At 42.6% G+C, this 24,457-nt stretch overlaps 1 protein-coding gene across 4 annotated transcripts in view; it reads left to right on the forward strand.

The window, feature by feature from the left end:
• Positions 1 to 21,948, forward strand: part of nphp4 (nephronophthisis 4) — a 226,391-nt gene extending 204,443 nt beyond the window's left edge. For 3 of the 4 annotated variants that reach the window (XM_015967468.3, XM_015967465.3, XM_015967466.3), the window contains 9 exons: positions 6,255 to 6,444; positions 7,381 to 7,464; positions 9,947 to 10,103; positions 11,301 to 11,374; positions 11,517 to 11,602; positions 12,867 to 13,038; positions 16,843 to 17,022; positions 18,052 to 18,195; positions 21,660 to 21,948. In XM_015967468.3, the coding sequence (XP_015822954.3) occupies positions 6,255 to 6,444; positions 7,381 to 7,464; positions 9,947 to 10,103; positions 11,301 to 11,374; positions 11,517 to 11,602; positions 12,867 to 13,038; positions 16,843 to 17,022; positions 18,052 to 18,195; positions 21,660 to 21,800 (1,228 nt within the window). In that variant the 3' untranslated portion in view covers positions 21,801 to 21,948. Of the gene's footprint in view, positions 1 to 6,254; positions 6,445 to 7,380; positions 7,465 to 9,946; positions 10,104 to 11,300; positions 11,375 to 11,516; positions 11,603 to 12,866; positions 13,039 to 16,842; positions 17,023 to 18,051; positions 18,201 to 21,659 lie in introns of all 4 variants that reach the window. The other variant, XM_015967467.3, reaches the window with a different exon arrangement.
• The last annotated feature ends 2,509 nt before the right edge of the window (positions 21,949 to 24,457 follow it).

The following is a 24,457-nucleotide window of genomic DNA, read 5'->3' on the forward strand; positions in this document are numbered from 1 at the left end:
AAGTCGTCTCCTCTGATGACGTCCCCGAAGTCGTCTCCTCTGATGACGTCCCCGAAGTCGTCTCCTCTGATGACGTCCCCGAAGTCGTCTCCTCTGAAGTCGGCTCATCTGATGACGTCGCCGCCTCCTCCCAAGTCGGCTCGTCTGATGACGTCACCGCCACCTCTGAAGTCGGCTCGTCTGATGACGTCGCCTCCTCCTCCGAAGTCGGCTCGTCTGATGACGTCGCCGCCTCCTCCTCCGAAGTCGGCTCGTCTGATGACGCCTTGTCTGGGGATGCTCTCTGCACTCAAGAGGTCGACGCTCCATCCAGCCCAGCGTCTCCACGGTCTCCGGTTCCGATGGTGGTTTTGAGGGTCGCTCCGGCCCAGCCTGCAGAGATTTTGTCACCGGCCCAGCCTGCAGAGACTTTGTCACCGGCCCAGCCTGCAGAGACTTTGTCGCCGGCCCAGCCTGCAGAGCTCCTCTATCATAGACGCAGGCCCTCAAAGGTCCGTCCTCGCCTCCTCTTCTGCCGCAGGTGCCGGCCTCCAGAGGCCCGTCGCCTCCTCATCTGCCACAGGCACCGGCCTCCAAGGGCCCGTCACCTCCTCTTCTGCCACAGGCGCCGGCCTCCAAGGGCCCGTCGCCTCCTCATCTGCAGCAGACGCCGGCCTCCAAGGGCCCGTCGTCTCCTCATCTGCCGCAGGCGCCGGACTCCACGGGCCCATCGCCTCCTCATCTGCCACAGGCGCCGGACTCCACGGGCCCGTCGCCTCCTCATCTGCCACAGGCGCCGGACTCCACGGGCCCGTCGCCTCCTCATCTGCCACAGGCGCCGGACTCCACGGGCCCGTCGCCTCCTCCGCCGGCCTCCAAGGGCTCGTCGCCTCATCTGCCGCAGGCGCCGGCCCCCGGGCTCTGCTGATCCCTGCCGCCTCTCCATCGTCCTCTGGGCCCTCCCTCCGGGTCCCCCTCCCCCCGCCCTGCTCCTGGTTCCTGTGGGCGTCTGGGATCCTCCCTTTGAGGGGGGGTACTGTCACACCCTGTCCTGTCTTCTCCTAGGTTGTAGTCTGTGTCTCTGTTAATTGGTCCCACCTGCCTCTTGTTTCCCAATCACCATGGCTCCCGTTCCTCATGTATTTAAACCCCTTCTGTTCTGTGTTCCTTCTGGTGTCATTGTTCCAGTGTCAGCGTGCGTCCTGATAAACCTGTGGAATTAATCCTACCTGTCTGCCTGCTTCCTCCCCGGTCTGGATCCTCGCCTTAGCTCCGCTTCACTCTGCGCACGTCGTGACATTTTGTTCTTGTGAAGCGCCTCGTGATTTTTATCTTGAGAGACGCCATAGAAAAGATCTTTCTTTCTTTCTTTCTTTCTTTCTAGTGATCATGAAAGGCTGCGTTTACGTTGTGGCCAGGGGAGAGCAGGTGGCATATCCGCTGGTAGAAGCTAACCATTAACTCCACGACATGGCAGAACACATTCAGGCGTGTGTTATTTATAAAGATAAAACTGCAACATTGTATTTAACCCAAGAAAGAAGAGCGAATGGAGGCAGTGAAAGAGTTGTGTTGGCCCTAACCAATCAGAGGTGAGGTATTTGCATACCATGAATATCAATGAACAAAACTTCGATCTCCCCACCCACCACCTAGGATTAACTTCTACCCCCGAAACGGGCTCACAAGTCATTGATTCATACACGAAACCACAACATATTTATTAAATGAGTGAATGACTCATTTAGAAATTATTTGTTGATATATTAATTATGAATCCTTTATGAGTTGCTATTATTGTTATGCTGGCCTTGAAGGTTTTCATCAATCAATCAATCAATCAATCAGTCAAAGATACTTTATTAATCCCGGAGGGAAATTAGAGTTTCAGTACACACAATTCATAGATCAGACATACATAGGCATAGACACATGACAAGAATTGGTGACTGTGGTCATTCACAACCTTAGTCGCGCTACCTTAATAGAGATAAGAGGGTTACATGAGGAATGGTTCAGGTGTAGGGGGAAAAAAAGGCACTTCAGAGCTACTCTCCACCGGGAGGGCAGCTTTGCTCTGCAACAAAAACACCTCAACAGATATGCAACAGACTTCAGACAATACAACATAAGTGTCCACTAGGTGGGGTGGTGGATTGGGACTATCCCCACTTCAGTTCCTGCAGCCACGATAAGCAGCGCATGTCACCTCAGTGTGGATAGGGGGAGGATCATTGAGGGTTGGAGGGTTGCAGACCCTAGATCGTTTCAATGTTCTTCCCACAGTCCCGCCCAGGCTGGGAAAGGAGACATAGTTGAGTTGCCATAGCGACGGCACATTCCACATATCTTGTGAGGGTGGGGGTGGGGGTGGGGTGGGGTGGGGGGGGGGGTCGTTGGAGCCTTGCAGGCTCAAGGGTGCCAGATTCAGATTAGAAATAGTTTTGGGGCCAGACAGAGATAATTTCCTCTCTGTCTTACAGTTTGTTGGTCCTCAACCTCTCAAAATCCCAATAATGGACATTAAACTATCCCAATCCGTGCTGATTTGTCCACTCTCTCCTTGATGGCATTCATCTTTTGGGCCAAAGAAGGAATCTCCACCAAAGTCCCAAGCTTACGATTCATCTCGACAATGATTTGAGTCTGTGAATTCACCACGCGGTGTAAACCATCTCTGAGCTCCGGGATCAGGTCAATATTCCTCGACAGCTTGTTAATTTTCCAGTAAGCCAGGTATTCTCCAAGGCCAATGAGCAGGAAACCTGACACCAACACCACAAATATCCACACATCTTCAGAGTCCTCCACAGACAGCTGAGAAAGACAGATCAGCTTCCACTGTTTCCAGGAGTCCATGATGTGTCCAACTGGGTCTGTCGCGGAGGGGCATCCGCGAGCCCCTTCTCCCGTTCTCATCGTTGAAAAAATGTTATCAATCGCGTTGAGAGCCCAACTGATGAGATCCACTTTAGTGAATTTCAGTTTCCAGAAAAACTGCAGAAGCAGCCGTGCACCCAGCACACACAGACAGACAAAGGGCCTTGAGGATAAGATATGGAGGAGAGGAGGAAAAAAGCGTCTGCACCCGCCAAGAGCTAGAAGTGTTTGATTGGTTGTTCAGGTGTTCCTGACCTGCGGTGCTCAGTGTTCCATAAAGTGATCTCTCAACCACTTCGTAGCATGTTACATGGATTACTACTTATATAGAAAACTTGTTTACATAACAAAGGTGTGAAGAGCACAGGAAGCCATCTTTTCCATTCCCATTTGTAATTGCAACAAAGCGGAAGACAGCCTGTTCAGACTATGGTTAAAATATCACTGAAAACAAATCCAACAATTCTGACTAAACCTGCAATTCTATCTTCAATTCCACAAAACTAAATGTCAGCTAGACATCAATAGTTTATTAATATTGGTTTCAGAATTGAAACTCCAAACAGAACCTCCCAGTACCTGGACTGTTTTCCTCTCACTGTCTCAAAAGCCGCCCGTAAATGGTGAATCCAAATTGTGGGAGTGTGTGAGCATTTGTGGGGTTTTTGTCTGTCTCTTGTGTCTTTGTGTTGAGTGTGTGATGGACTGACAACCTGTCAATGATGTACTCTGCTTCTCAATCCAAGACTGCTGGGATCTGCTGAATTTATTAGCTGAGCTCAGTCTTTGAGCTTTTTTTGTACATACAGCAGTCTCAGAGGGACTGAATAACTGCTCACGTTACCTGTTCTGGACTTCATGAGCCACAGCTTGGTCAGATGTCTGAAGCTGCTGTGGTGTTGCTTCCTCATCAATATTTCAGCCAATGTTCAACACAAAGGTTTCTCAAGTACACAAAGAGTGCCTTGGGTCAGGTCTTTGTTCTACAGAAACAAACAAGAGAGAAGTCTGACCTTACCCAGAATTCCAGAGCCTTTGAAGATGGAGTACTTAGTGCAAGGCTAAGCTAGCTGTAGCTTTGATGTGTGCAGCTTTTTTAAGCTCAAAGGCTCCTCTTGATCTAGAGGTACACATTTGCTACCTGTTACCATCTACTTTGTAAGGATATGTTTTATTCTTGTCCTGAAGGAGCCCAGCATGAGTAGAGATTGAAGGCTAAAATACTGTTGGTGCTATTTATCCATAAAAAAGCTTTGGCTCATGAACTTCTGTCCTGTTTGCAACACAGCAACCCCCGTCCCCCACCTCCATCTTTTCTTTTAGTCATTTGAATCTCATCCTGACCATAAATAACCGTCTGACCTTCCGCTTTCCTGCATCTTCTTTACACTATTCCTAACAAAGATGGAGTATATGTTCTAAAACGTCCTTTTGCCCAAACCAAACACCAAATGTTTGATTTAAACACTATAGTAGAATCATAGTCATAAAATTGTCTGTATTATTAAAGAGGTGGGGTGCTAAGATTCTCACTGTCTCCCTTTGAGTCCGCTCAAAGCCCAGGGCTCTGAACCTTTGAAGTCTAAAGGAGCAGCTCCCTATATGCATAGGCTGTGTGCGTGTGTGTGTGCGTGTGTGTGTGCGTGTGCGTGTGTGTGCGTGTGTGCATGAAATATTTGCATTTAAAGAAAATGGAAGGAGGAGAGATGGGACATTCCTCCAGCGAAATGTTATCGTTTCCTTTTCTTTATTCCCTAGAAATCCCCTTGGTGGGATTGGACTGGGACGTTCTCTGACCTCTTTATATCTTCATATTAGCCATCTCTTTTGTAAGACAAATAATTTTGTATGAAAATGAGGCTGCCTGGTTGTGAAATTTACTTAAAATCATCAGCTGGGTATACAAGAAACTTGACATAATTGAGTTGCCCTAAAGAAAGCAGCAGCTCAACACAATGTGGTGCCACTAAGCTCTCATAGACAACACAAATGTGTTCCTAACATGATTTCTAGTAAGATCTGGCTTTTTTAATGTCACATAACTGAAACTAAGTTAATCATGAGTGTGTTACAACAATTGCCATAAAGACCATACTATTACAACTTAAAGCTGCAACATGTAGCAAATACCTAAGGGCGCAGCCGCACCAGTGAGGTGTCACCAGAGCATGGGTGATGAGCTCCGTAGCAGCGGAGCGCATCAGGCGCGAATAAAAGACAGAAAGTACCAGAGAATATGAGCAGACATGAACGGAATATATTTTTTGGTTGCGCCATTTTGAGAATGTTAGTGTGGACGCAAGGCTTTGAGCACATCAACAATCAGCACTCTGCCGCTCTCCATCCTCTCCACTCAAAGAATCCTGGTACGCTGAGTGTTCATATAAATAATGTAATATGGTGTGTAAGTTGAGGGCATCTAGGGGAGCCTATCACCCTTTCAGGGAAGCTAGGCTCCCCTTAGCTCCCCTGTAATTCAAACCCTGTTCCTAGGCCATGTCAGCCTGATGCTGGAACCCGCATTTCCAGAGTCAACGAGATAGCGCTGAACACCAGTCATCGTTTTCTAGGTCCAACCATCTTTTGTTGTCTGTGACTTAAAATGGTGTTTTTCTTTTAGGGACTCTAGTAGTTTGTCCCAAAGTGGTAACAGCTGGCTGTTTCTCCTTCTCTGATATTATTGAGCGGAGAACCTCTCACACCTGTGGTGTTCTGTTGCTAAATTTGTAAGCACATGAGTGGAGGCCACATGTTGATGGGGAAGTGCAGTGGTTTGGTGAGACAGACCAGTCGTTGGTTTTGGTCCGAGTCGTGTTATTGGCTCAGGTTTTTAGACAAATGCAAGAAAACTATTTCTTTATTATTTTTTGTTTTTAAGAGGAATGAAAACACGTTTTAAGCTAGCTTGTTTTGCTCATTTGCAATTGTATTTAAGAAAAAAAGTCATGGTATTTCTCCTTTAAATTAGCCCATCTAAGATGCACACCTTTCCTAAAACACACAAATAGACAAAAAGTGAAGCTCATGTTTCCTGGAGCTGATGTGTGGTACAGGAGGATGAGTTTAACCGGCTCCAACCAGCTGTTACTGTCAGTGTTTGTGTCAGCTAATAAATTACATGGTTGTTTAATTCTTTCAACCCTCAATTTATTTTCATTTTGCAAAGTAAAAACAATAACAATTGAACTATTTAGAATTTTTGTAAAATAAATCTAAAGTTTTTTGGTGGTTCACCCTGAAAAAAAAGCATCTGAGTGCTTTTTTAAAATCACCTAATAGAGATTGGTTTTCTTCCTGATCACATAACGATTTAAGTTGTGGCTCAGGAGGATTTTCTGGAAAACGCAAACCGTGGCTTTGATCACACTTTCCTTTCCTTTAATCTTTTCATCCAGTGTCATCACCGACACCGAGGAGTGGCGTTACTTCAAAGCCCTGACCAAAACTCCTACTCACCTGGAGGAGAACATGTTTCATGAGAAGGAAGGTGCAGCAGGTCCGGCGGTTTACCTCCGGCCTAAAGAAACTGTCCACATTCCTCTGAAATACCAGAGCTTCACATGCAGCCACACCATGGCCACCCAGGTAAAGAGGGGGAGCCCGACGCAGCTTTTTTAAATGTTTGTTTTCTCATTTCTGTGTTGTTGGGGGGGGGGGGGGGGGGGGGGGGGGGGGGGGGGGCTTGGATGGAAAATTGTAGCCAGACTTGTCCTTTCTGCTTCTTTAGTCCAACTTTATCCCTAAAGTCGGTGGATTTAGTTTTACAGAAGGAACCAGCTGTTATACCACCCCATCTACACTTGAGGAAGATTATAGGGAGCTCTTAAACTTTTGTTCTATCACAAACTGACAAGAGTCTTTTGCAGTCCGCTGGTCTTGACTGTAAAAATGTGTTTTTGTTATGAGGAATCCATAGAGGTAAGACGGGGATCCAGTTGCTTATGTCACTATGGATCACTAAGCTAATAACTACAGCTAATCTGTCAATGTATCAAAATGTGTTTTAATCAAAACAACCATTCAAACACAATAGGACATAATAACATCAACAACTCATCGGGGGGGTAGGGAGGAGGGGTATTTATAGGTAGTTTCAGCTTGTTAAGAAACAGCCAACAGCTACAGTTTATAGGCGACTCTCCCAGATTCCAGTCAGTTTTGACAAAGCTCTTCAGGTGAGAAGGAGAACATCAAGAAACCAGAAGAGTCCAGGGGCCTTTATTTGAATCCTTTGGCTTGTCATGATGTGGATGACCGAAAACCTTCACCAGCACAATGTGTATTCCATTTAATCTGTCAAAAGTACAGTTCAGAACAGCTGTAGTTTTCATTTTAGTCTTTTTTTATGGATTGCTGATGATTCTGTGCTTTTTGGTTAATCCTGCTTGGTGTCATTTACAGTTTTGTTGCAGGGTGTGTAGATGTAATCTGTTTAGCATCTATTTGCTGTATTATAATTATTTTTCTTTTGCTAGATGTTAAGTTCTGATAATGATTCTGTTTCTTATCAAATCCTCACAGGGACCAAGCTTCCTGCCTTCAGGCAAAGGTGCTCAAACAGCCAAAAGGAATCAGTCCAACATCATTAACGCCAAAACTATCAAGGTACCGAGTGTGCTTTTAAGCCTCGTGCAATCTTTTTAAAATAATGAACCATGTTTATCTCCATCTGCAGCTTTTTTGCCTTTTCATATCAGATGCATATTTTTTTTCCTTTTGCAAGATCTTTATTGTGCAGTAACTAATTTAAAAATACTAGTTACATAAAGTTGGTGCATCTTCACCGTAAGAAATGAAAAGTTGAATTTACTCAACCAAGTTATGTCCACTTAACCAAGTTGAATGTAAAGAGTAAATTATGTTGTTATGATAAAAGTAAATGTATGTTACTCTTTACAGTTAAGCAACTAGGGTTAGTGGAACCATGTTGACTTAACTTGGTTGAGATAATTCAACATTTTATTTCTCAGAGTGTTTCTGTGTCTTAAATTCAGTCTACAGTACGAATCTTTTGATTTGGAGCTTCATTCGGGTTTACCTTCTCCTCCATACAAAAGCCTAGCATCTTGTGTACACACCAACTCCCAGACAATTCCCAGAGGAAAGGCTGTGCCCCGTCTTCACCCTCCTCTCGTCTCACACAGACACAAAAAACACTTTGAACTTTTCACAGACTTACACAAGCCAGATGAGACTGTTCAGTAAAATTACCAGCTGGAATTGTTTCAAAGTAAATAAGTAATGTTTCTTTTGAATCCTATAAAATAAAAATACGATTCTATCTGCAACGTTTAGCTTAGCCTTGCAATTAGCAAGCTATCAGTTACCCCTTTGCTAACCTGCGTTACCTCATGCTTTTCTTGATGTTAGCCTACCGTACCCAAAGCTCTCACATTGCACAGAGTGATGAAATGTTTGCCAGTCTGCCAAACATTTGTGTTTCTCTCCCCTTTGTGTGTATTGTGCACCAAAGTCAGCACTGCTGCTCTGAGAAAAAAATCCTGTCAACAGGTCAAAAAGGTCAGGTCTGGATCAAATCTGTATCCCGCTAAAACTGACAAGTCCCAACAGCAGAGCTGTCAGTGTGCCAGCTTTGGCTCTGCTGTCAGTCAGCATACATCACAGGAGCCAGATATGGGCCGCTCCTGCAAGTCAACAAGGGGCTGCAAATCTGACACATCCATGGTTTGGACAGCTGCTCCATGTTCAATGAGCAGACTGTTTAAACTTATCTCTCATGACTGAATATGTAGATCAGTCAGGAAATCTGAATTCTTTGCTCAAATGCTTTAGTTGTTACGAGTTGCCTCCTACGCTGCTAGTTACTCGTATGTGAATGATGAACTGATCTGGAAAAAAAACATAAAGTTGGGGACTACATCTCTATTCAGGGAGAAATTTAATTTAGCGGAAACACATTTGCTGCGGTCTCTAGTATAAATGAATGCCTTGTGAGTCCATCTCTGTGGGGAAAAGAGCTCTGGCGCTCCTGTTTCAGTAAGTAGAAGTTAGTCAAAGCGGAGGGAAGCAGCACATGGCAGGTCTTACTTCCTGATATTTAGATGTCTCGCCTCTGATTGGCTAACAACGTGACTGACTGTTTACTTTGCAACGCTGATATTTTATCTTCACAAATAACACAAGTCTGTCATGTTCTGGAGTTGCTAATGCTAACGGTTAGCTTCTACTAGCCCAGTAGTGCTCTTCTCTTTCCTGGAAGCCAAATCAACAACAGGCTCCTCCGTTGCGAGCCAAGATGGGTCAGTCCATGAATGCTAACTTCACAGCGCTTTGTGATTTATATCTGTGAAAGGCGCTATATAAATATACTTTTACTTACTTACTTACTTACAGTATGACGTGCAAATGGCGTTTGTAATCCGAGTTTTCCCCGTCTATTTTCTGTTGGCGGCTAATGCAGGAAATAGGGGTAGAAGACGATTTTCACCTTCAGTCTGCATGTTGAACTTAGAGTGAATGATTATATTTCTAAAATACAGACGGGTTTCTCAGTGAACTTGATCTTTAAGAGTGATACTAAAGAAAAGTAATATGTCATATACATGTCATATGTAGGCTTTAGCGCTCAGATCAGCTGTGCAAAGCTTTCAGACCTTAATTAGCTTGTTAGAACGGGGTTTCTCAGCGGCGATTCAACTTTCCAAAGCTGCCTAAAATCCCCTCAAACCTGGTCCCCAGATTGGCATCCAAGGGTTGCTCAAAGCAGATGCTTAGCACTCAGAACATTTACATAACTGATGTTCTAAAAGAGAGAGAAGACTATCAGAAGATAACCCTCTGAGTTTTTCTTTGTAGGCTGTTTTTTAAAAGGAAATCAAGGAAAAGTAGAGGTCAGGCTGATAATTTTAGGACAGAAAATGAAGTAAGAGTCAAATGAAATCCCTCGTTTGTCTAGAATTAGGATTTTTTTTTTTTAGCAAACTCTGACAAAGTGTCTGACTGTTCTGTACAAACATGACCTTTGTGGGCGATGTCAGAAATGTAGTTTCGCTGTAGAGATTGTCTAACATCTCACAAGAGAAAGCCAGGCTGCTGGAGCCACTGACTTTTAACCTTTTCTTCACAGGTCACGTTCAAAGCCGATGATGGGAAGCCAATGGCCATCTGCCAAGTGAGCGTGGAGCCAACACCTCACGCTGTGGACCAGACGTTCCGACTTTACCACCCCGAACGTTGTTTTCTTAAAAAAGCCATCCGCCTGCCACTGTGGCACGACCCCACAGGTTGCTGATGTTATCCCATTTTTTTTCCACTTCATCCATTGCTCCCGATGCCACAGCATCTGCTTGTGCTTTCATGACTAAAGCTAATACCTCACAGGGCTGTAACTGTGGTTGTGGAAAATATGCAAAGATTCAATAGAAGTCACACTGAGTCTGTATGTATGACATTTTTTAAACACATTTTAAAAATTCCCAGGTCACATGGGGCATATGACATCATCCTATGGAATCAATACAGACTCATCAGGATATGACTTTTTTAGTAGACATTCAGTTAATGACATAGATTTTTTTCTTAGAAATTATGTATTTAAATTTGTTTCACTTAAAATGCGCCTGCAAAATTTTCCTCCATAAAAATATAACCGCAGAATTTTAATGTAAACATTTCATCAGAAAAAATAATTCAACAACTGAGGTGACCTCTTGATGACCCAGGCCAAAGCAATCGTCACCTGATTGAGTTGATTGGCTAAAAGCCGGTCGACCCGATCCAATTTTTGCTGATGAAAATCTTATGTTGAAATTCTGCAGTTGAATATTTACAGATTAAAGTTTAGCTGATTTATTTTAAGGAAAAAAATGAAAATCAAATACATAATTTCACAGAATAAAAGTTCTATGTTATAAATTCAATGTCTAATAAAAGTCTTATCCTGGTCAGACGGCATTTCTTCCCTTTCATTCTGGTTAAATTGAAATAATTGTGCAACACTGAAGCACATTGTTATCATGCATTTATTCACAAAGAGTCTCACTCGTCTCTACCCTTTTTATTCAAACACTTGTAACCAATTTCTCCCCAAATTTCCTCAAATTTCTTGTGTTTTTACCTCTGAAACCAAAGTGAGAAGGATTCCTCTTGGCCTGTTGCTTTTTTTACTATTATGAGGAGATTTTTTTTTATTTCATGTTTAAAGCTTTAGCGATGCAAGAGCAGGCCTGTGACACCCATGCCCAAGAAAAGGGAGTCTTTGTGAACGTTCTGACATTTGAAGAACTCCTTTGCAAACCCACCCCAGTTAGGTGCTTGCGGTTGTATAGACTAGTAGTTTTGTATTGGAATCAAGTTTTTCTTCACTCTAAAAAGTTTGAAGAACAGGACAGATTCTTTTATAATTATTAAACACCACTGAATTCATTAATAAATGTTTTCTAAATAAACACCTTATTTATTATTTATGTGTTAACCAACAGAAACCCCAGATTCCAGGACTCATATTTCTGTGCGCTGTAGTGACCCTAACGTCATCTGCCAGACAAGGATGCTGGTGAGATGCTCTTCTTTTCTCGCTCTGATCACACATGCATTACTGTGTGTTTTCTGCACTGACATCGCTCCATTCCTGATGAGGTTGGGTCACCACTTTACTCCATTTAAACCTGTTGCTCCCGATTTCTGTTTTTTTGCAGGCGCCGGAGGAGCCTCAGGATGTGTACTTGAAAGTGCCCGGGAGTCCCAGTCCACACATCAAAACGTTCTTTGTGATGGTTTTCACGTGCGTATCACTTACACAGACCGGCTTCGATTTACTCACAACTAAGTAATGCACATTTTTTTATCAGCCCCGCCCCTTCCAACGATCTGAAAGATTACCATAACAACTCTAAAGATAATCATGGCAGATAATCCTACCGTTTGTGGTGTGTTAGGAGAGCTCTAGTACGCTCACGTCAGGACCGATTCATTCATAAACCCAGACATGTTGGGTTTTCGGGGACAAACGAACGCGCTGCCTGTTGAATCGTCCATGTTTGTTTACTTCATTGTCACCTTTTATCTCGTGTTACGTTTTTTTCTCATCAACATGAGATAGAATTATAGCAAAAAGCTAACAAAACACAGAAGCAACAACAATAATATTATATTATAATACATTTCCAAACAAATTTCATGCTTTTAAATTACTAATTAAATTATCTCAAAAAGATTATTTTTGTGCATCAGTGAACAAGAATGTGAGTTGCATGTTTGTTCACTGATCCAAATTCAAGACAAGATCCACCAGATTAGAGTTTTTCCTGTAAGTTTCTCAGCTGGCAGAGTGAGCTGTTGTCATGTAGAAATGTGTTTGAGTTAGACACCAAACCCTGATAGCAGGTGCACCCTCTGTCTTCTTAGTGTGAGCTTTTGTGTGACAATAGACTCAAAGAGGAGCCAAAACTTGTTAATCACAAATGTCATACGTGTAGCTACACAGGAAATGATCTCATTAGCTTCACAGTAAGCTCTTAAGTATGTAGCATTACTGCTGCAGTTATTATAACAAATCGTCGGTAATTTAGATTACCAGCATCAGACATCATGCTGGTTAGTTGGGTGATTCGGGTTCTCCGTTTGTTTGAAAACATCCCAGGAAACCATTAGGAACCAACACAATGAAGTGCTACTGGAAGTTCAAAGCAATTTCTCCTCATCTATGATTTTCACCGAGTCTCTGTGTTTCCTCCAAAGCTCATATTGTGTCACTGTAACTGCAGAAGTTCCAAAAGGCTCCCGGTGAGCTGTTGTCTCAGAGCAGAGCCGAGGTGGTGACTCCTGCCGCCCACTCACAGCCAGCTTGGGCCTCTGAGGCTGTGTTCCCTACATTTCACCAGTGAGAGGATGATTGTGATGTTTGGGCTTATTAAAATGCCAGTGCAGCTGTAGATCAGCTCTCCTCATTTCCAACCTCATGCAGCACCTGCAGCACCTCCAGGGAGCCATGGTCTAATTGCATTTGATTATGCTGACTTGTTCTTTTGTTTATTTTTTGTTTGTAGCGATAGGCGGATGGCAGCGCCCTCCCAGATCTGGCAGGTGTACGTGCACTTTCTGGAGCGGGTGGACATCAGCTGTGTGACTGGCCAGCGGAGCTGTCAGTCACTCGTCCTGAGAGGAAAGCAGACCACTCGCAAGATTAAATGTTTCTCATCGCACCCCAAGGAGGCTGAGGTAGAGCAAAGCACATCCCTGGTGGGGATAACACTTGTTTGGAGGAAGGAACATAAACACAACGGTGTTCTGGTGTCATCTGCTTGTGGGATAAGAACATCGTAGCTGCATGTTTTTCACTCTCAGTCTAAAATATCTGAAAATTATCACGGAGCTTCTTTTTTTGTAGCAACAGCTTGTTTTGTAGGTTTGCACAACTTCAACACATCCACAAAGTGTCGTTTAAAGTTTCTCTCTTCGTGTGTTTTCTTTCCACTCATCACCACAATTTTAAACTTGACATTGAAGATTCTGTGTGCTTCTGAACACGAGCACATCCATCTCTGTCAGAGTCGTGGGCCTCACTGGTATCAGGAAAACAACTTTCAGCCAAAATAGGAGAACTGCCTATTCAAACGAATCCAACTTGATCTGACTCTGTGGTTTCCTCGGGTCCACGATTAGAAACTTGAGGAAGATTGAGTCAGTGGCTGAACACACACACTAATACGGCCAGAACAAATCCTTTTATTAGTTAGATGAAGACGTCTGATAGTGAGTTTTGTTTACTTCTTCACGATTGTCTGAAGGAGTGGAGGAAAACTTTAGTACACCCAAAATAACAGTAGTTGTGTTGAATACATGCTATGACAGAAGTCAAGCGGTGAAGCGTTTTCAATGAGCCAATTTTAATATCACACGCAAAAAATACTAATTAAAACAAAATACAATGTAACAATGATTTTGTTTATTAAAGGAGACATATTATGACTTATTTCTATGGTTGGTACAAAACACGATCTTTGCATAAAATCTCGCTAACATAAAGCTGTCATGTTCTGCGGGTGGAGATGGCAGACCATGTGTGGTGGTGGGTTCCAGGAGGCAGAAGATCAGGCAGACGGATGAAAAAATAAAAAGATGTTTATTTGTAGAACGGGAGCAACAGGACGAATGAACATGCACAACGACAATGAACCGACAAAGACAGCAACAAGGAGGGAGGTATAAATACACAAGGGAATCAGGAACACATGGGCAGAGTAATCAGGGACAGGTGAGAACAAGTAGGTTAATCAGGGCAGGAGAGACACAGTCAGGGAGGCCGGGGCGGATCAATTTCAGCCGTTTTACTGTTGACATGTTCAGTGCCTTCCAGAGTGAGCTGCTTTAGGGCCCTGTTACTTTAATGTAACAGTGTGTATTTTTCCTGGCGATAGGGGACAGTACATGCCTAAATCATTGCAAGCAAGCAGTATTTTTGTGTTGGAGTAAGACCTTACCAACGGATGCCTGTTAGGGTAAAAAAGCCCTGGGGAGTGCAAACTTTAGCAAAATAACGAGCACATCAGACTCCCTTTCATCACTGGCAACAAGTGAAGAGGTAAATGTGTAAAACAACAACATTTAAGAATGGAGAAAGTTTTGTAACCATTTGTTTGAAATCAGTAAATTCATTTTGACCTCACGGGCTCCTGTAGAAGGAAACGTGGCATCTAATATGGCGTCGCCCAGAGACTTAGACCCGTTCCCATATATTTTAGACCTGATTTTTATGGTTATATTTTAAAAGCCGCCAATATTTTTCAACAACTGGGCATCATTTCATTCATTTTCAACAACATATTGATGGATGTTACCAGAGATTAATGGTAAAAACTACACATTGTTTCTTTAAAGCAACACTAAAGAGCTCTAAACTCTTTAGGCTATTCCTTTAAAAGTAAGTTTCAGTGATTCTGCAGGTAGAAACTTTACCAACTTCAGTGTAGACAGCGCTCTACTTACCAGAAACAGCACTAGAGAGAGGTCTGTACCTGCGTTTACTTGGCAGAAAGTCAATATCTAACAGTTAGCTTTTTAAGTTTGCAGACCATCAAAAAGCACAAGAATACTAATACGTTTTCTCTTTTTTGTTGGCGTCATGGTGGAGCCTGGATGTAAAAGTAAGAGAGGGATGTCTTGAAGGTGAAGCAAAGATGTAAAACCAGACTGAACATCAGTGTGAACTACATTAGCTTGAAGGAGCTAAAGGTGGCTACAGAATCATGAACTTATGGTGACCTGGCTTTGTTGCTACAGGACCTAGAAAAAAAAAGGTCCAACACTGTGGATCTTTTTACTTTGTGGTTTATTTAAGTATTAGTTGGCTCATGTTAGCATTAGCTTGTTGTTTGCACAAGCTACAGCAGGTTGCTGCAGGGTTGTTTACAACAGTTATAACTCCACTTTCAACCAGTAGGGTGGAGAAGCTGGAAACTGCTTAACACCATTGTTCCACCGTTATAACATGAAGTAACAGTGATTTACCAGATTTTCTGGAAAGCTACAGTCAGTCCCACGCACCAGAGTGCAGCCTGATTATTACCAGACTTGTAGAATTAAGACAACACAAAGTTTGCTAAAAGATCTCAAAAACCACCAAAGACATCAAGAACCAAAGAACGCTGGAAAATATTCTGTGGGTGTGTGTGTCGCGTTACATTTGGAGTAAAAATAATACTGAATCAAACTCTTGAATAAAGACATGGCTTTGTTTTTTTGTTGTTGTTGTTTTTACACAGCACAGTAAAAAGAAAGAACAAAGTAATGGATTATGAAGTTACACACAGAACGAATGTACAAAACTGTTGAATAAATGTTTTACTTTACTAAAACTCATTTGGTTCTTACTGAGGCGGTCATTTAAAGATTTAAAAATGACCAATGTGACATAACTGGACCTTTACGACAAAACCCGCTTATTAACTTTCACTCAAAAGAAGCAAATGAAACAGCGCGACTGAATCACAGCAGCTCAGATCGCCCTGTAATCAATACACATCCAATGAAAGGCTTCTCAGGTTCTCAGAATGAGCACTTCTCAAAATGCACATTCAAAAATGGTTTCTGCTAATTGTTTTCCTCGCAGCAGGAAGCAAGTGAAGTGCAAGTCTCTTTGTAAAAAACCACATGTTAAGAATGAAGTCATTATCAGAAATACACAAATGTGTATGAACAGCATGTTTCCTTTTATGTAAATCCATTCCACTTTATTGGTTTTCTCTGCTTCTTTTTATATTTTGTGTTTGAGCTTCTGAAAAATGATCACCGGCCTCAGTTATTAGAATAGAAATGTGCTCCAAGCCCATCGTTTAACAGATTGTTTCTTATTTATATTAAACACAAGAGCAGGAGACCCACTCAGCGTTGCACTAAAGCAGTATTTTATTTCTAACGGATTGTCACCGTTTCCACGCGAGCACACTGAGCCACCCTAATGTGTTTACCCTGCAGAAATGGGGTACCGTCTGAAAAAGTGACAGATGTATTTTTCAAAGAGTTCACCGTGTGCATCAGCCGCAGCTTTGATCCGACTCTCAGCAGGTTTGGCTCACTGTGGAATGCATCGGAGGAGTCCTACAAAACAGGATAAAGCTCAGCTTCAGAGAATAGCTTCTGCTTTTCTCAACAGATTGAAACCGAGCTGCACAGTAAATCTCAGCCTCACATCCTCGTGCCTGTCACTTCTTAGCCTCAACGCTCTCTCACTTTATTGTCTGCCCCCTCTTTTTGCCTCCTTCACTGAATCTAATTCTACTCTTCTTTCACCCTGAACACCCGCTTTACCTTCCCCATCTCTTTTAAACACCCTTTCTTATTAGTGTTGTCCCTTTTCACCTCTTCTTCCCCTTTCCTGTGTCACACTCACTCTGCCACTTGTTCAATAGCTCTATTTCCTTGTATTGTGTCGTGCCTCATTCTCATAAGCCATCCCAATCAACAGCATCTCATCACCTTGCCGTCAAATCCAATCAACCTTCCCTGCCTTCGCCCTCTCTGCAGGTGGACCCGGCTGGTGTGTTTGTTTTGCCTCCTGCGGCTGTGCAGGAGCTCCAGCTGAAGGTGCAGCCGTGGCAGGCCGGCAGTCGCTTCCTGTATGTGAACGCCGTGGACATGGACCAGCAGCGGCTGGTCACTGCCTGGCTCCTCTGTCTTAATGTCCACCGTCCTGTCCTGTCTAAGGTAGAAATACTGTTTCCTTGGTATTAGTACGTAATATGCATGTTATAATGTTTGCATTAACAGTAAGCACAAGTCCTCCGCTTTGTGGGATATCCGTGTAAAAAACAGCCGGGATGGACGATGTAATGTAGCCACAGCTGCCCTGGGGCACACTGACAGAGGCTTCCTTGCATTTTTTACATTTTTAAAATTTTTATTTAATCTTTTAACATTTTAGTGAGATTTAAAAATTTTATCTATTTTTTTTATTTATTTTTTAAATTTCTTTGTGTGCTTGTGGTGCTTCTTGTGAATTTTGTCCTCATAGGTGCTATACAAAAAAAAAAACATTTTTCTTCTTCGTTTTATCTTTGTCTTCTTCTTCTTTATCACACATGAACGTCTGAATGAGAAATAAGAAAAAAGAACAGGATCTTCTCAGAGTTAGAAGATGATGAATGATAAGGAAATAAGGAAATTAAACTTTATTGCACAATTCCAGCCTGGAAGACTGTAGGAATTCAGCTCTTCTAGGAAGTTTGATGAGATTTAATCCTTTAACATCCCTGGAGACTGTACCGGCCGCTCCATTAAACTCAGAAATCAGAATGTCATAAAAGACAAAAATGTCCACGTCACACTTTTAAGCAGAAATCAGAAACCTCGTGGTGTTTCAGAATGAAACGCAATTAAAGATGCAGTCTTAATTAGTTGTTTTAGCCTTGTTGCACCGTCTGTCAACAGAAGCAGGAATATAGTAATCAAAAGTTAAAAGAACCTGTTTACCTGTGTAGTATTCTGAGCACAGGAAATGAGAGAGAAGAGAGATTAAAAATGTGATTATAACAAAAAATCTTTTTCTGTTAATCAGTGAGATCATCTAACGTGTTCATTTTGGGTGGCTCAAGATTCCAAGTGGTGATCTACAACCTTTGTGTGTGTGTGTGTGTGTGTGTGTGTGTGTGTGTGTGTGTGTGTGTGTGTGTGTGTGTGTGTGTGTGTGTGTGTGTGTGTGTGTGTGTGTGTGTGTGTGTGTGTGTGTGTGTGCAGGCGTTTGAAGTGTGTGTCCCGGTCGGCGATGGACGCGGCAGCTCCAGGAAAATCTCCTACACCAACCCTTACACCAGCAGCCGTACCTTCGTGCTCCGCTCTGACCATCCGGACCTGCTCCAGTTCAAGGAGCAAAACTTCCGGGTAAGGTGAGATGGGAGGTTACACTCCTGTTGGGACTAAAATCAATACTTGATCAACACTCCAAAGCTCATCATAGAGTCTCCTCGGACAGGCTCCTAAAGTTCTCTTATTTACAGGGTATCCGCGGGTCCTTAAAAAGTCTTAAATTAGCTTTTCCTAATTTAAGGCCTTAAAAGTCCTTAAAAATGACAAATAATCCTTAAATCCAGTTTCCAAAGGTCTTAAATGACCAAAGACCCAATAAACAAGATTATTTTATTTCTATAAAAATTTCGTGAATTTCTAGTTAGTGTTCATTATTTTTTGTGTATGATTTTGGCGTAAGCGGAACCGTGCGCAGTCAGTTGGTTGTGAAAGGGGTCTATTTTTTTAGATGAGCACATTAGCTGGTTAAGCTAGTGGGAGCTTGCACCATGGGGAAGGGCAAGCTTAATGGTAACTGGATGGCTAATCCCACGTTCGCGACGTGGTTAGCACCGGTTCCAGGCAATAGCTGGAAATTATCGCTTAAATTTAATTTTTAAAATAGCTTAAATTTGGTCAAAGTGGCCTTAAAAAAGGTCTTAAAAAGTCTTAAATTTGGCTCCCTTAAATCTGCAGATACCCTGTATTTATTTATAAAATAAAGAAAATAAAAAACTTTATTACTTCTGCTTCACTAATTGCAGCCAAACGTCTCCGATTAGTCTGGGATCCGCTCCTGAATCAGTCTTGTAGCTTTTAATCAGAATTATAAAATCAGATGAATGTTATTCCCATAAACTAAATGGCTCTTGTTAGTCCTTGACACTGACCTCATTAGAAATACAGTTTCATTCAAAGCAAAGCGACCATTATGAACTAACTTGTGTCCGTTCCTCGGCTGTTTGCCTCTCTTTTCCACATCAGATCGGGAGTAAAATAACAACCATTACTGCAGCTTTCACGTCATGTGGTCGGCTTTAGTGTCTCCCTCTCATTCCAGCTAATAACGCCGTAAAAGCTGTAGCCGATGTCACCGTTTCCATTCATCTGAAACAACAACGGGGATTCTGCAGTTTTTAGAAATAAATGCAGGAGATGCAACAGGAGCCTTTCTGAACATAAACAATTAGGGAGCCATGCTGCGTTTAGCCTGGAGACAATTCATCATTATTAAAGCGCTGGGCAGGAGTGAAGAACTGTTTGCTTTCACCTTGTCAGAGTGTCTCCAGGTATCTTTAAAAGGATCTACTGTGTCTGTAGAGTTACACAGATGTGTTTTTTCCCTCCATAAAACAAGCTGTCAGCAGGACAACTCCTAAAAAACAAAAAGAAACGATCAATACTGCGATGTTTTAGGAAAGATTACAGCATAAATCCCCCAAACTGACCCTTTTTTTTGTGGCTGTAAAAAAGAAGCAGGAAGACAGTTATGGTTTGACTGAAATATGGTGACCATAAACAAAAACAACAAACATTCACCTTGCAGGCTTTGGGCACTGACAACAAAAGCAATGCCACATTCAGTGCTTACTCCCTCTAATTAGAGAGAAAAATCATCCAAAATGCAGCCTGCAAAGAGAAAGTGGTAATTTATGCAGAACCGAATGGAAAAATGAGAGACTGCACCGTCAGGAGGTTAAAGAAACTGAGAAACTGTTTTGTCTTTTTTCTGTAATTACCTTCATATTCACACGCTGCCTATGACTTAGGAGGAACATGAATGCTGCGTGGGAAAATATTTAGCTTTTATTTTGTTATTTAGGACTTTAATGTACTGCAAACATGTTTTATTTTTCCAGACAAATTATTATAATTACTGCTAACCTGATGAGTGTGCTAGAGTCATGAAACAAATACAGCATTTTACAGAGATGTGTCGCAGTATTCTATTCTTCTCAGTTGAACGACTTATTAAATGTGGTTCACAGCTTAAGTGACACCATAAAGTGTTTATATGTGACTGGTTTTAATCAGTTCCACAACTAGTATTCAGTTTGTTTATTAGCATGTTTGGTAAATTTGTTGATTTTATTCATTTTTGAACATAATAAATGAAAATTTCCTTTAAGTGAATATTCTGATTGTCACACTGGTCTCTCCTGGTCTTATGTGCTTTACAGTAAATACAATAAAGACCAAGTTCACTCCTTTTTTAAGATATTTGCAGTGGCCTCTACTGTAAATGAATGCCTTGAGAGTCGATCTCTGCGAGAAAAAAAGCTCTGGTGCTCCTGTTTCAGTATCTAGAAGTGAGCCAGAGCAAAGGGGAGCAAAGATGACAGGATTTGGAGTCTTACTTCCTGATATTTGGACACGTCTCCTCTGACTGGCTAACAGCAGCACGCCAACATTGATGTGTTATTTCCACAAATAACACAAGCCTAGGGGAGTTCTGCTGTGTGGTGGGGTTGCTAATCCTAACAGTTAGCTTCTACTAGCCGAGACGTTCTCTGATGTCTCCTGGACGCTAAACCAACAACAGCCTTCCCCATTTTGAACCAAAATGGGTGAGTCGATGAATGTTAAGTGACACTGTGACGCAGATCTGACTGAATTTTGTAATCCGAGAGTTTCATCCTCTACTTCCTATCGGTAGCTAATGCAGGAGATAGGTGTGAAAAACTCAGAGTGACCCATCATATTTAAAAAATAATACATTAAAAAAAAAGATTTCTCAGTGAACTTGGTCTTTAATACTAGATGGTTTTTTTTTTTGTTTGTTTTGACTTCCAGATTCTGGTTAGATGTTCATATATATCAGTAAGATGATCCGTCTGGTTGAATACCTCATCAAACAGCCAAACAAATACCCACGTGCTTTCCGTTAGAAGCTAGTACACATTTTACTAAGACAACAGCATCAGCTAAACACTAGAATTTAGACTTTTTGCTGAGGAGCTAACTTTAGCTAGCTGCTAACATCCAATCAACCCAGACATCAAACATCTGATTTTAAACTTAAGGTTCTAAAAAACACAAATTTGGATCAACTTTGCGTTACTGTTGCTCATTATGTCACACAAACGGATTTTCTGATTTTAAATCCAGATTTATACCAAAAAGATCAGCAAGAAGGTGAGCTGTGCTCTACCTTCCACATGTAATCGACATGTTTTGGGCTTCGCTTGTTGCTAAAACCTCAAAATAAAAAGAATAAGCGATTCTTCATGAAAAATACCAGGATGTCACTGTCAGTATTCTGTTGTAGCACCCTCTGTTGCTGATTGTCTGAAATAATAACACACACACACACACACACACACACACACACACACACACACACACACACACACACACACACACACACACACACACACACACACACACACACACACACCAGCTGGCAGTGTGAAAATGTGCAACCTTTATAAAAACGATTCTGGGGTGATTAAATCAGCCTTTAATATTTAACGTATTATGAAACCCATCTAGATCTCTGATATCGAGCTGGTTCAAAACACACACAGATGAAGTGTGTGTGTGTGTGTGTGTGTGTCCAGATTGGCGGTGGAGAGACCTACACCATTGGACTCCGGTTCGCTCCCAGCCAGAGTCCAGGCTCAGCAGAGATCCTGATCTACGTGAACAACCTGGAGGAGAAAACCGAGGAGACTTTCTGTGTCAAAGTCAGCTATTCATGAGTTGCACCAGTGAAACAACAAATCTACTTTTATATCAGAACTTACTTCAGCTATTTGTAGAACGAGCTCATTTTGCAGGTTGTTACAACTATTTTCTGTAAACTGGTTTCCACTGTAATTTGTAAGAAATAAACGAAAAGTACACGAACTCGTATTTTGATTCAGCAAAGCATCACTTTTACTGCAGCTGCCGATTCCCAGCAGTGAGCTGTCCACTCATGCGTCCAGTAGATGTTTGACAGTTCAGAGCCATGTGAGAGCAGGATGAGGGCGACAGCAATAACATTCCTGCTCCTCTGCTTGCTCGCTAAATCCACTCCCAACTGTCCAGGTTTGATCAGAAACCAGTCAGGGGCTCGCTCTTCAAGTCTCCCCACATTCTAAACATCGTATCGTCATCATCGGCTTTATTAGAAGCAGCGCTGTAATGAAGTAGGACTTTCCCCCCCTCTTTTAGCGAGGCACATCTCTCCACATTGCCCTCATTAACACCAGCACCCTTTTAAACCCTCCACTCTCTCCTGCTGCTTGCTTGCGCTCTGTGTTTCCCTGTGTGAGGTGCTCAGAGGGAGACGGCCGTGCATATTGTGTTATATAACGGAGTTACACAATCCCTCCACTCCCCCACGCTCCCTCCCTACTCGCTTTCAATCTCATTAGAATTCAGGCTGTAAAATAAGCCTCGGCACAGCAGCAAAGCCAAATAAAACAAAGATAGTCTCCAAGCTTGGTGCACTTCATCTTTACTGCATCTAACATCTTGTCTGAGGCAGATGCCTCATTGTCTTCCACGTTTCATGCCACAGACGGCTTAAAAAACACAAATTAAAGCTTTACACGCTTCATCCTGCATCCCTCGCACTCGCCGGCACGTTGTTATGAAGCTAAAGGACGTGTCGGACACTTTTGGACATTTGGCTGGCGGGACAGGTTTAGAAATCATTTTTGTTATTAAAGTTTATCTTAATACAACACCCAAATGAGATATGTGTGGGTTATTGATTCCTCCTGTTCCAGGTGGCCCTGAAGTAAATCCTTTATTGCATGACTGCTTTTAAGAAATAGGACAGAGTCACAAGTCAAAGTCGACTGTGCAAAAACTACATTGTCAAGTTAAGCGAAGGAAAGAAGCGTCTAATTTAGTTGTAACTTTCAAACTTTCCGTCGTTTATTTTTGAATGCATTCTTTTTGTGCTTTCACCAGATAAATGAACCTCCTGGCAATAAACCCACATGATGCGTAAACCTGCAGGGGAGGATGATAACCTTGTGATTAGACTAAAAACCCCCATGGAGGATGAGATTTGTATTTTATATCTTTAGTGCAAGTTTTCTAATACAACAAAGGGCCTTATGGGCCATTCCCATCTGTACCGGGTCGGCCCGGGCTGGGTAGCCCCAGTCGGCCCCAGCCTGGCCCAGTTGATTCCACACATCCTTGTCTTAAGCCCATATGGGCTGATTCTACCCACCAATCAGAGGCTTGCTCTAATGGAAGGTGTGAATTTGCTGTCAGCAGTGGGTGTGTTGGCCCTGGTCGGCCTGAAGCAGACCCTCTAGAGAAGAGGGCTGAGAATGAGCCTTGGTTGGCCCGGAAAAATACCAGGCCACCCAGATATGTAAACAACCTACGCTACCCGGCCCCGGCTGACCCGGTACAGATGGGAATGGCCCATTAAACCTTTGGTTTTGGTTCTTTTGGTTGATTTTACTTTCACCATGCTTTTCTGCATCTGAACGTCACGATTTGATCTCAAGGGCAAAACAGTGACCATCAGTTTTAAAAAAATAAAAAGCCTTTCAAGTAGCCATTCTGTCGGGTTCCCATATGTCCTGGAAAACCCGAAAAATGATTTCCAGTCATGGAAAACACATGGAAAATGGGAATGGGTCAAATGTCCTGGAAACGTAGAAGTTTTCCCTCCTTGTGGATGAACCCAAACAGATTAAACCTTTTATGTATGAATGGTTGCTTTCTGCTGCCTTCAATGGGCAATTTGGGCTGTAGCTGTTGTCTGCTTTCATTTCTGCATCTAGCCGGCACAGCGCCCCATGTGACACTACCAACCAATCACATAGCATAAAAACATTTTTGCTTCCCAGTGTTTCTATCTGCTTTATAAAACCAAAGTAAGGATTTATTCCTCCAAAGAAGAGTTGTGCCTTTGTGTGAAGTACATTTTTGGTTTTAGTGGAGCCGTAACAAACATGGCGACAGCTTCGAGATAGCGACGGGCAACAGGTGGTATTACCACACACACACACACATATATATATACACACACAGTGAGGAACATAAGTATTTGAACACCAAGTTCTCCCACTTAGAAATCATGGAGGGGTCTGAAAATCACATTGTAGGTGCATTCCCACTGTGAGAGACAGAATGTAAAAAAAAAGATCAGGAGATCACATTGTATGATTTGTAAAGAATTTATTTGTTTTGCACTGCTGGACGTAAGCATGTGAACACCTGGCAATCAGCAAGAATTCTGGCTCTCAAAGACCTGTTACTCTACCTTTAAGAAGTCCACCTCTACTCCACTAATGGGACATTCCCATCTGTACCGGGTCAGCCGGGGCCGGGTAGCTTAGGTTGTTTACATATCTGGGTGGCCTGGTATTTTTCCGGGCCAACCAAGGCTCATTCTCAGCCC

The sequence above is a fragment of the Nothobranchius furzeri genome, chromosome 15, assembly GCF_043380555.1.
Source record: "Nothobranchius furzeri strain GRZ-AD chromosome 15, NfurGRZ-RIMD1, whole genome shotgun sequence".
NCBI classification, from domain to species: domain Eukaryota; kingdom Metazoa; phylum Chordata; class Actinopteri; order Cyprinodontiformes; family Nothobranchiidae; genus Nothobranchius; species Nothobranchius furzeri.